At 31.3% G+C, this 12,175-nt stretch overlaps 1 protein-coding gene and 1 long non-coding RNA gene across 2 annotated transcripts; both read right to left on the bottom strand.

Annotated features, from left to right (window-relative positions):
• Nucleotides 1-4,129: 4,129 nt before the first annotated feature.
• On the bottom strand, nt 4,130-7,418 carry LOC139521561 (matrix metalloproteinase-19-like). The gene is made up of 5 exons (XM_071315037.1): nt 7,406-7,418; nt 6,934-7,113; nt 5,743-5,885; nt 4,995-5,143; nt 4,130-4,271 (listed from the first exon to the last, which is right to left on the bottom strand). The coding sequence occupies exons 1-5, from the start codon at nt 7,416-7,418 to the stop codon at nt 4,181-4,183; spliced, it is 576 nt and encodes a 191-aa protein (XP_071171138.1). The 3' UTR covers nt 4,130-4,180.
• A 199-nt stretch (nt 7,419-7,617) lies between these two features.
• Nucleotides 7,618-9,105, bottom strand: LOC139518543 (uncharacterized). The gene is made up of 3 exons (XR_011663402.1): nt 8,975-9,105; nt 8,210-8,464; nt 7,618-7,746 (listed from the first exon to the last, which is right to left on the bottom strand). It is a non-coding gene; the product is annotated as an uncharacterized lncRNA (long non-coding RNA).
• Between the last annotated feature and the right edge of the window lie 3,070 nt (nt 9,106-12,175).

Here is a 12,175-nt window from a genome sequence, read left to right as displayed (position 1 = left end):
TACTCCTTTCTGTAGCTACATTCTTTGTAAACGAGGATTAACAAGTTGGACCATAGTCAAAGGGGGGAAATGAAAGAATTCTTTGTAAAAGTGTCAATTTTCTTATAAACAACAATTTAATTTCAGCCACGCGCTTTATTTACTTAGGCTAGTCTCTGTCTGAAAACTCATAACTCTATGTATACGTAATTGGGTGGTATTTAATATATTTATGAAAGTTTGTATGCATGCAACTCATTGAACTGCATTCAAAATATTAAAATTTTTAAAACACAAACTTTAAATTTAGAAGAAAAACATATATACTGCATAAAAAGCACGCATTTTTTTTTAATTTAATCACATCAAACGCTATTAATGTACCAGATGTGCACTTTGACAAGCCCAGAGTCTCTTCAGTAGTACTCAAGATCAAAATAGTTAAAAACCCCAACATGAAATGTTACAAGAGCAGATATAATTGACATGGAATTACAAGCATTGCCAAATCCGGACAAGGAATCAAAGCTATACAGAAAATTTCAATTTAACAAATTCCAGGTTCAAAGCACTAAGCCACTGATCTGGTAATACATCTGATGCTAACAGTCCACTGAACAGCAGAGGTTTCGTCCCAATTGTACATGCAGCAATTAAATTTAACGGTACCTATATAAAAAAAAAAATACCAAAAAAGCACTGCTTAATCAGGGCAATGAAACAAAGTAATGCAGATTTCTATTTAATAATATCCATATTTTTATGCCAGTACCGAAGTACAAAGATACTTGGCTTTTAATACCGTCAGAGACCAACAGGGGCGCAAATGCATTTGCGCCAATTTAAAAAAAAATCAAATCTTTCATTTGCGCCACAAGGTTATATTTCATTTGCGCAAAAATATAACAACTTTATTTGTGCCATTTCACAGGTAATACAGGCAACATATAACGGAAATGTTAAATATTCATTGTTGAATCGTGAATAAAATTTGTTTCTACAGTATTTCTCCAAGATAATTGTTCATACCCATTTCTAATACAAAACTGAGGTTTAGAATTATAAAATGTTCACATGTTTGAGGTGTATAGATAGACATTGTAAGTTCAGAGACAAACAGAGGAAACATGTTTGTATTTTTTTATGATCACACATACGTTTAGGTGTACCATAAAACTTGCAAAGCATGAATAAAACTGATACGGCCAAAATTATAACTTTACTGTCGTGTATAATGCTTTAAGTTAAAACTGTCTCGCAATTTTAGTACTTTCAAAATATGTTCAAAGTATAACAGAACTGTGTTTCAACGAAGTTTTAACATACTTTGTATGGTTTTATGATGACTGATTTCTAATGATTGTGTTTTGTTATATAGAAACGAAAACTGTCTTTATCATTAAAAGTCTTTTTTTTGAAAAAAAAAACAGTTTTTATACAATTTACGTGTATATACCTGTATTATTGGCGCAAATGAAATATGGTTTGTGTCGTAAATGAAAGATTTTTTTGGCGCAAATGAAATGCCAATTGGCCCAAAAGCAAAGCACCGACCAACAGTGCACCAGAAGAGATTTTGACCCAGTTGTTGTAATACCATAAAAAGGCTTGCTGTAAAATCGCATGTTTGTTTAAATACCCATCAAACTTCAATGTTGTAGAATGCAAGCACGGATCCGGTAACTCCTAGATGTTCAGATGCAACTAAACAATCTCTAAATAGTAACAAAATTAAAACAAACCTTAACGTCCGCCTTTAGTAAATACTCATCTTACAATCGAAAGATAGACTTTCTATAAGAAAGTAAATCTTAAACGCCGTTCAATGCACATACACTCCTCGGTCTACTGTAAGACTACAATGGCATGCAGCGTTCATTTAGGCCTTTACGATTTGCAATGATGTAGAACAAACCAATAGTACAAACATAAAGTTACCGATGTCCTTTTTTGTATAAAATTATGATCCGTGCAATAATCTTAAAGGTACAGTTAACTATAACTGAAATTCAATGATAGAAGCTCTGATAATCAAGCGACCAACATAACAAGTTTGTTCAAGTGAGCGAAATCAATACACAGAGAACAAAAGAAATGGGGGAAATTATAAGACTGAAAATTCGTGCACGTATGGTTCTCTACATTTACTTCTGCTTCATCTGTAATTAAACCTGACAACAGTGATTTAGCAAAGTGTGCTGAAAGTGGCATCGAACAAAAACAACATCCTACAAAAAAAAAAAACACTTAAAAAAAGCAAAAGGACATGTTTCTGGCTTTAAATAACCTCTCCGTCGAATTTTCAATCAATTTATAACAACTACTATGGACATTTGTTAATGTGGAACTCGGCAAGAATTTTCGCGATATATTCGTGCCAACAAACCAATAGTATATACATAAAGTTTCCGATGTCCTTTTTTGTATAACATTATGATCCGTGCAATTTAGGCACAGTTAACAAATTCAACTACTATGGACATTTGTTAATTAGGAACTCGGCAAGAAATTTTCGCGATATATTCGTGCCAATGTATTTTATCCACCATGACAACATATATACATCACATTTAGGATACTAAGGTTGGAAAGTGCGACGAGCGAAACAGTCTCTTGTCTCTGAAAAAAAGTACCTCTAAACTTAAACGAAACATAAGTTGTATATAGGTATATAGATATATAATATAGATATTTTTTTTCAGAGACAAGTGCCCGGCCGTGGAGTGAAGCCAAGACTTGTATGCTTAGTATATAACTTTTCGCGTTATCGTGAGAGTAAGGCTCTTTCAAAGCAGCTGATATAGTAGTAACGTTTGTCAAATAGCATTTATTCAAAAACAGAAAAAAACATATGCATGCTGACGGAGTTCGCACTACGTTTGCGCGCATTTGGGGATTAAAATGTTTTACGTTTGCGCGCAGCTTTTGATTACATTTGCGCGCATTCATTTTACAGGTAAACTCAGGTAAAAATATAAAGAAAAAATTAAATTAATTATAATTGACAATATTTTTTTTTTTATTTTCATAATAAATATGACTATCAATTATTAATTTGGAAAATATTTCTTAATTCAAATTATGTATTTTCATATTAAATTCTAAAACAAATTATAAAGTGATCATTATAAACTCGTATAGCTTAAGACATACATCTAACTTCATTGCGAATATTTCAGAGTGAAAAGTGTTTCAACGAATAGTGATCGTTTTTAAAATTAGTAAATAACTTAAGTTAGTTTGTAAAGTTACACCAAGGCACTAACATGGAGTTTCGGCATGTATACCGACATGTAAAGAAATGAATTTATCAATACTTTAACCTTTACAATTAGGTACGTTTTAGCATTTTAGAATTTTTACCTTTATATTTTTCTAGAATTTAGTGCTTGTGCATAATAAAACGGACTTATCTTTCTCGAAATCCCACTTTAAGCTCATCGTTGGTGAGCTGGGGACTCACACTAACGGAATGAGAACTTATACTTGTTAATAATTGACCAAATTATAATCAAATAAGTATTATTACCTGTATTTTACCTGAGTTTACCTGTCAAAAAAATGCGCGCAATTGTAATCAAAAGCTGCGCGCAAACGTAATGATTTTTGCGCGCAAATGTAATGGTAATGCGCGCAAACGTAATGCACCGGTTCATTGAACGGCTGAAAATATAAGTGTTATAATATGATGTGACTTGTATTTCGTTGACCTTTATAAGTATTTTTACTCTTTACAACCATATTGTTTTCTTATTTCATAACTTTATTTCTTTAAGAAGCATGCCATAAAACTATGAATAAACATAGATAAAATGAATTAAGTGCATATAACACCTTCTTTAATGCCATTTATAGCCAAAATCCATATTCGGGACTATATATGAAAGACTTGTATATTATGTCTCAATTGCACGTAAAAAAACTTTAACGGTCTAAGTAATTTGTTGTGGTATTCTATCAGCAGACAACTGGGTGGGCTTGTATTGCCCAGTTTTAAGTTTCTACGAAGTGTTATGTCAACTTTTTGGACTTTTCGTCGTCTTTCGTTTGTTTGTCATGGCGTTTTTTCCACTGCTTTTGAATCCCCTCTTGGTATCGTTCACCTTTTTTATATAAACAAATTAGGCAGATAAATATAAGACCTGTTTACTTTATTACATATAAATTAATGTCCTTTTGACACAAGATTGACAAAATCAGTTCACCAGCAAACATTTGATATCCAAGATACAGATACTGATTTAGGATATCCTTTGAGTGCTTTGCGTTTCGTCGGATGTACCTTTGTGTACCTAAACAATAAAAAGAATATTTTAATCTTAATAATAGTAAAATATAACTATACTATTTTCGTATCACAATCCGTGCAGTGTGATACGAGAAATCATTAGAGAACATTTATTAGTTGCCACATGTGTGAAGGCTTTTACACACATTACATATTTCAGTAACTGCGAGTACTCTTAGATCGGTACTCTGTCTTTCGTCTATATGCTAATCTGATGAGTCAAGCCATTTCCAACTTATAGTTAGTCTGTTAACTTATTATGTTGTGCTGTATAACAACTATGAATCTTATGCGACTTTTTGGTAAGTAGACATATTTGAAAACTCGCTGCTAGCTTGAGTCTGGTCCCCGATGCCATATCAAAAACGGAAGCTGTACATTCAGTAATGTCGATTATCAGATTTTGATTTAATATATTGAAATTGTTAATATCAGCTGTTCGACACTTTTGTTCAGAACTTTTTTAGTAGAAATATCAGTTGAGGTATCAACTGAAACTGACATTATTTGACAAAATATTTCCGTTTTACGTAATATTTTAGCAACATTAAATATATGCCAAGACCTTACCCGAAAAAGGTAGTTCACAAACATAATTATTTGATAAGATCTTGACTCAAATTTAGATATTAATGCCAAGTAATATTTGCCACTGGAAGTTAAACATGACTTGTGCAGAATGACATCAGGAAATACTTAAAATGTCCTACATCAACAGAAAACTTACTGAAGATTTTTGAAAAAGTACAAGTAACCGTTCTTGTATGTAATGGCGCCTGACCCTTCCAGAACTCCCCTCCAGTATTTGCTTATTCGAAGTCGGTGTCTAGGTCGTACATTATCGTTCCAAAAACTCCATTCCCAATAGAAAGATTCCTGAAGTTTAAAGCATAAAGAATGGGTATTAAGGTTTATGTCAAAAATTGAGAAAATAGCACGAAGCTTCTCCGTATTTTGTATATAAGCTTATTGTAATAGCTTGAATTACTATAGTATGAGTATAACACCTCCACGCAGTGTCGATATAAAATATGTGTCTTTTTGTATATTATATATTTTTTTTGGTTTTTTATTTGTATTTGTATTCTGTAAATGTCAGCTGGTATCATTCCTGTTTTGGAATTTACACCAATAAAATTATTTGATTTGATTTGATTTGATTTATAAATGCATGAATACGTAACAAAAATAATTGCACGAATACGTAACAAAAAGATAAATAGCCATGATAGATAGGTATTCAACATTGTTTATGCATTTCAGTATATGAATGAATACGCCATTCAGTTGTGATAATGTTGATGAAAATTTTAACCGCCATATAGCTTTGACAGCATAATTTTTTTAAAATATATAATACATAAATACGCTAAACTATTCTTGGAGCCTAATTTGCAACTGAAAAATACATTTTGTGAAGATGAAATGATTTGAAGGGATTCTAAGAGGTAATAATTCTGGATTTGTAAACTAACACCAAATAAGAAAAGTCTTTCCTTTCTACCCCAGTTTGGTATCATTACAGCAGCTCTTGGTGGTCCGTGTTTCCTATGGAATGGAACCTCCGTCTTGGAAACGGAAGTTGGGTTATCAACATCACATTTCCATAATATATCATCTAAAATACACATTGCAGTTACAATTGCCGCATTTGCAGTATTATTTGTAGCATTTGCTATATCTATTATATAGCATTTGCGGTATTTAATATAACATTTGCAACACAATATAATTTTGAGCCTAATAATACGCCATATGTGTGGGATGTATAAATACCAAGACACGTCTGTCCGATAAAATTGATATGTAAAATCATACGACTTATAAAGGGAGTATGCAAAGCTCTCTGTGTGTTGAAAAGGCTTGCTACAACTCGTTGAGGGGTACACAGATGTCTTGCTTAAAGAAAAAAATGCTTTTTTTTATCCAAAAACCCCTTATCCAGAGGCTGTTAAATTTCCCGTTGACCACCTATTCATCTTCTACCCATTGAATGTATTGCTGCCCCGAGTGTTCTTGTCCAGTATATACATGAAGTATCATTAGCTACATGACTTTTATAAACAACAATCAATCAATGAATACTTCCATTTCTATTATCTATTTTGAATTTATTGAACCATTAAACTAATTTTTGAATCTTCACATTGAATAATCAGCGAAGCGGATTATGTAAAATGTGAAGAGTCAAAAATTAGTTTTATGGTTCAATAAAATCAAAATAAATTATTGACATTCATTATAAATAAATTTCTATAAAAATAAGGCTCAAAGAACTTTTTATATTATTTATATTAACAATAACAACGTACACACATGTTGGCGTATGAATACACAACGCCAGAGTGGGCGTGTCGCCATCAAAATTGACAACATGGAAAATAAAACTAATAATTTTAACCAATCAGAAGACAGTAAAAACACCAAATTTATTTATTCTTAATTTAATTCCATACCTTGATTGTATATTTAGCAAATTTAGAAAGTATTGCTATATTGCTATTTTATGTTTTAATTGGTTGTTGCTTACTGGTATTTTTTACTGGCAAATGTTTCGTGCATAACTGTGACAGATCTTTTATATAGAATTTAATCGTATTAATAGTAAAAAATATATTATTTTACTGCTAAAAAAAAATCCATTATTGTAAGCAAATTGTATTCACCTTTGAAAAAATAATATTTCTTTTCGTTTGGTACGTATACTGCAGCATCGACATGGGATTGGACACCTTCACAAAAGTTCGACAGGGAATGGACTTTGATCTGACCCGTATGTCCATTTCCAGTTTGGTTTAATGGGACAGCTAAGTTATTGCTGACAATATACTCCTGACCACTGCTAGCTTACATAAAATAAACATAACATAAAAATGAAAATAAAAAATATGATAATCTAATACTAATTATAATTAATCAGAACACATTGTTATATATAATTCTAAAACGATAAAACAATTGTTATTTCTACTTTCATTCTTTGGTTTTTTGACTATGGTATTTATGATATGTTGAGAAAATATTTTACACATGCTTTTTGTGGTTCGGGCAATTCCACTGCACAATATTGTGTGTGTTGGAGTCATATTTTCCAAAAATAAGATACCGACCTTTGCAGGAGGTAAAATTAGTATAAACCTGAGTTACACATTTTGAATCACTAAAACATACCACTTACAACTCTAAAACTCTTTAAAACGTTTTACGTATTTGAAGAGGCCAATTATGGAAAATAAATTAGTTTAAAGTGATTTATAAAATATTATTTAACGATATCAAGACATAAAATTTACAACTCAATTTATTCTTCAAAAGAAATCTGAAAGTAATATTTAATATTTTACCAACGATAATATCATCAACGTTTCTACATAGTTCCGGTGTCTTTGTCCTATAATGTACCCGAAGGACGTGCTTCCTACGCATGATTTTCTTCATATACTTTAAATATCTTATATTATGACTTTTCTTCTTTAAACCTGAAAATAGTATATATAAGGAGTTTTTTGCTGAAATTCAATACAACATATTTTTAAGTTTCATGTTTTCAATAATGAAGAATTATACATCAACATGTTATCGTTTTTTTGTATTATCATGTATGGAATAGCATTTGCGAGAGAAATATGTATAAATAATTTGAATGCACTCAACAATGAGAATTTTTCTTTTGAAATATATAACCTGTTGGTGACCTTCTGCTGTTGTTTTTTTTCTATGGTCGGGTTGTTGTCTCTTTGGCGGCACATTCCCAATTTCCATTCTCAATTTTAATTGAAGTTGAAATAAAATGCATTTGATAATTAGTTGTGTATAGGATTTAAAAACAAGACTTTTGCATTTTCATGAAGCTATGTTTGAAACGATTACTGTTTTTGAATGCAACGAACTCCACATTAAATGTATATAAAATGGGGAGGGTTTTTGCAGTTTACAATTTACCGTATATAGCTTGGGCTCTGCGTTTATCGTTAAGTTGAAGTTCATGATGAATCTTGTCAAAAAATGGTGCCATGACGTCATTTTTGTCAGAGGAATGCGATAAGCCAATGGCATGACCGAGTTCATGGATGGCAACTGATAAAAGATTGATTCCAGAATCTGTAGAAACACTCCAGGGTTCTGATTCATCAAAATGAGTATCACCTGAGATAACGTGATCTTCTCCGGGTTCAAAAGCGTGTGCTAACACGTTACCTAAACAATGATACAGAGGTTAATACCACAGGAGTATATAAAATAAGTTTTTTTGTTTTTTTTATTTGAATATTGCACATTTGTACTCCAATGTGGTTGGAGGTATACATAAATAAATAAAAATAAGTTTACAATACACATAAAAATAAACAATAAAAGAACAAAACATTATATACATATAAAATAGGCATAATAAGCACCAGTAAACTATTGTTTTTCTTTGTGTTGTTTTTGAAACTTTGAATTATTCTTTTATTTTTGTTATTTCAAGACGTTTTAAAGCTGAACATAATGCATGGTTTTGCTCATTTATAGAGGCCTTGCAGTTATATATAGTTGGTGGAAAGTTGTCTCATTTGCATTATACTACATCTCCTTTTTTATATAAAACATAACATAATTGTAACCATTCATAAACAGCCAGCCATAGTCCAAATTTTGGCATGCAACTGTTAACCAGTTTCGTGTTTTACTATCAAGATAACTTAGTCTAAGGGAGCTGCATGTTACCTTTTCCATCAAAGGGATTGTTATCGCCATGGTCTCCACTAGCAAACCGGATGTTTATTACAGGATCTTTCGTTACATAGTAGAATTTCAACGGAATTGCCTTGGACCATATCCTCAGTGCTTTATCGAATATTTTTCTGGAAATAGTAACAAAACTTAAAGATATACAGATATAACTACTAATGTATACTTTTCTAACAAAAAAGGTTACAATAGAAACAACGATCATAAATTAGTAGTGCCTGATGAACTAGGTAACAATGGTATGATGAAATAAAATATCTGTAATGAATGGTAATTTTAAGGTAACTTTCCTTAGTTTGTTATTTTTGAAATTTCATTTCAATCCGTTTCTTTTTTAAGGGATTCATTTTACCAAAGAAAAAGGGGGAACATAAGAACCAATGAATAAATAGATCTATCTACCCTGAAATTTTAGACCAATCAGACAATCCGTTGTTGATTTGCTGCCCCTGTATTGGTAATTTGCAGTTTTTAGTTGTCATCTTGAATATTATTATAGATTGAGATAACTGTAACAGCAAGCATGTCCAGTAAATTGTTATCAAAGGTAGTAAAAAGTAAAAACACAAAAATACTGAACTCCGAGGAAAATTCAAAAAGGAAAGTCCAAAATCAAAAGGCAAAATCAAAAGTCCAAACACATCAAACGAATAGATAACAACTGTCATATTCCTGACTTGGTACAGGCATTTTCTAATGTAGAAAATGGTGGATTGAACCTGGTTTTATAGCTACCTAAACCTCTCACTTATATGACAGTCGCATCAAATTCCATTACATTGTCAACGATGTTTGAACAAAACAAACATACTCAAAGAGTAAAAATGTCAAAAATAGGGGTACAGCAGTCAACATTATGTTATCATCTTAATCACTATAAAAACAACAAATGTAACGAAGAAGCACAAAAAGGCATACATCAAATTTAACATCCTCATTTTACTTATCTTATACGATTTTATTTATCTATGTAAAGTCTACCAATAAAGGATGGAAGGTTTTCATTACTGGTGTAAAATTGCGCGTTTGAAATTCGCACAGGTAGACATAAAAGTAAGATCTACAAATAAATCATCATCACCAGGTTTATCAATTGACCCCTTAAGGAGTAATGGTACGTTATAGTCAATATTTCGTATATTTTCATAATCTTTTACAAAAATAGTCTCCACTTAATTTACTGTGAAAAAACTAATTTAAAAGGCAATAACTCCTTTAAGAGTCAATTGAAAATTTTGGTAATGTTGACTTATTTGTAGATCCTACTTTGCTGAACAATTTTGTTATTTACAGTTTATCTACAGCTCTTTGAAAGTTCCCAATTTTGATGATTTTCCAATTTTTCATCAGTTTTTGCCCATTTTTGGGCTATTATATAGGTGTAAATATAAGAAAGTTTTGTCATATTTTGATGCTTTTTCGTGACAAATTTACCATGCTGCCAATTTTGTAAATTTGTGATTTTATTTTGTTTTAAGAACAAAATGCATATGATCTCAAGTTTTTTTGTTATTAATGATTGAAAAAATACATATTTTAGTAGTTGAAAAGACAAAAGTGACATGGGATGACATTTTTCTGGAAAAAAAAATTTCATGTACCCCTTACATATTTTCTCAAAGTTTTGGCTAAATAGACTGCCTTGATTGGTAATAAATTTGAAAAATTTATTACTCAAAAACTACTGATTGTAAATACCCATTTTTTTCACAGAGTTTAGTTTGATTATGATATATATCAAATACATTGCTATTTTCCACTTATATTACATAGTTTTGAAATAATTCGAGAACGAGATTTCAACGAGACTGAAACATTAGAAGAATACATCCTTAATTCATTTTTTGAACTGGATACGCTAAGGATGATATAGACCAAGTTTGGTTTAAGTTTGCTCAGTAGTTTTAGAATATTTTTGTAAAAGTTAACCGACAACTGACGACGAAAGAAGCCAAGTAGTGAGATAAGCTCTTTGACCCTATTGGGCAAGGTGAGCTAAAAATCAGTTGAAAAAGGCTTTACTCATCAGATGGATACAAATAGAAATTCATCTTACAAAAACACAGAGTGAACGTGGCCGGGTACTTGTACATCCCAACAACTATAAGAAACTAAGTACATATCTGACAGTACTCAAAGTTACTGACTGCTGGCCCAAAGCCAATAAAAACTAATAAAAAAATCAGGCATCTAAAACTAATTATCAATCAGTACACATCCAATATCCAATAGATTTAGTGTAAAGACTAAATTAACAGTCAGAGAAAAACGTGACCTTGTGTAATGCCAAGATACAGGTATCGACAGATTCTAGATCCTAAAAGTGCATATGTATATAACAATTATATTTAGTTTGCTTTTAATTTCCTGATAACTTAATCAATATTGTTACCAATAAATTAATGTTCAAAGATCTAATTACAGTATTCAATTGGTTTCATTTTAGAATAAGTTTATTAAGAGGATTAAGAGAATTAACAAGTTTACCAGGATCGTTTTTTAATTTCTGGGCACGATAAACAACATCTACGTAAAATGAGGATAAATAAACTCATAGATACCAGGACTAAATTTTGTATATACGCCAGACGCGCGTTTCGTCTTCAAAAGACTCATCAGTGACACTCGAATCCCAAAAAGGTAAAAAGGCCAAATAAAGTACGAAGATGAAGAGTATTGAGGACCAAAATTACTTAAAGTTTTGCCAAATAAGCTATCCTATGGAACGCCAACACTGTCTTGTTTTGACAATTTTCATTATATGATGTGCATTTACCTTTATATGATGTGCACTTGTCATTGTATGATGTACACACACCTTTATATGATGTGCAAATATCCTTATATGATGTGCAAACATCCTATACGATTCCATTAATATATGTAGTTTAAAGGTTTGGTTGGCTCTCTTGCTTTGTTTGTATAAATGTTTGTTCAAGCATCCAATAACACCATACAAGCTGAAACCCAGCCTATCTAATGACTAGAATTGTAAAACTAAATTAAAATGCATGAGCAAACAGTTATAATCAAGCCAATCAAACTTTCAAACTACATGCATAGCTGTAATGTGATATGAATGTTAACCCTGCTTTGTACTAGACCGACACCCTGAGCCGTATTTTTTAACATGCTAGTTCACAAGGTAACTTTCCGAAGGAAGACATGTCACCTTAC

Source organism: Mytilus edulis, chromosome 4, assembly GCF_963676685.1.
Source record: "Mytilus edulis chromosome 4, xbMytEdul2.2, whole genome shotgun sequence".
NCBI classification, from domain to species: domain Eukaryota; kingdom Metazoa; phylum Mollusca; class Bivalvia; order Mytilida; family Mytilidae; genus Mytilus; species Mytilus edulis.
This window is presented reverse-complemented; position numbering and strand designations above follow the sequence as displayed.

Coding starts and splice junctions, on each gene's coding strand:
- LOC139521561 (XM_071315037.1), bottom strand. Junction 5,886..6,933: donor GAAATATTATTTTTTCAAAG/GTGAATACAATT, acceptor TGTGTATTTTAG/ATGATATATTATGGAAATGT. Junction 5,144..5,742: donor AAAGACTTTTCTTATTTGGT/GTTAGTTTACAA, acceptor TTTAAACTTCAG/GAATCTTTCTATTGGGAATG.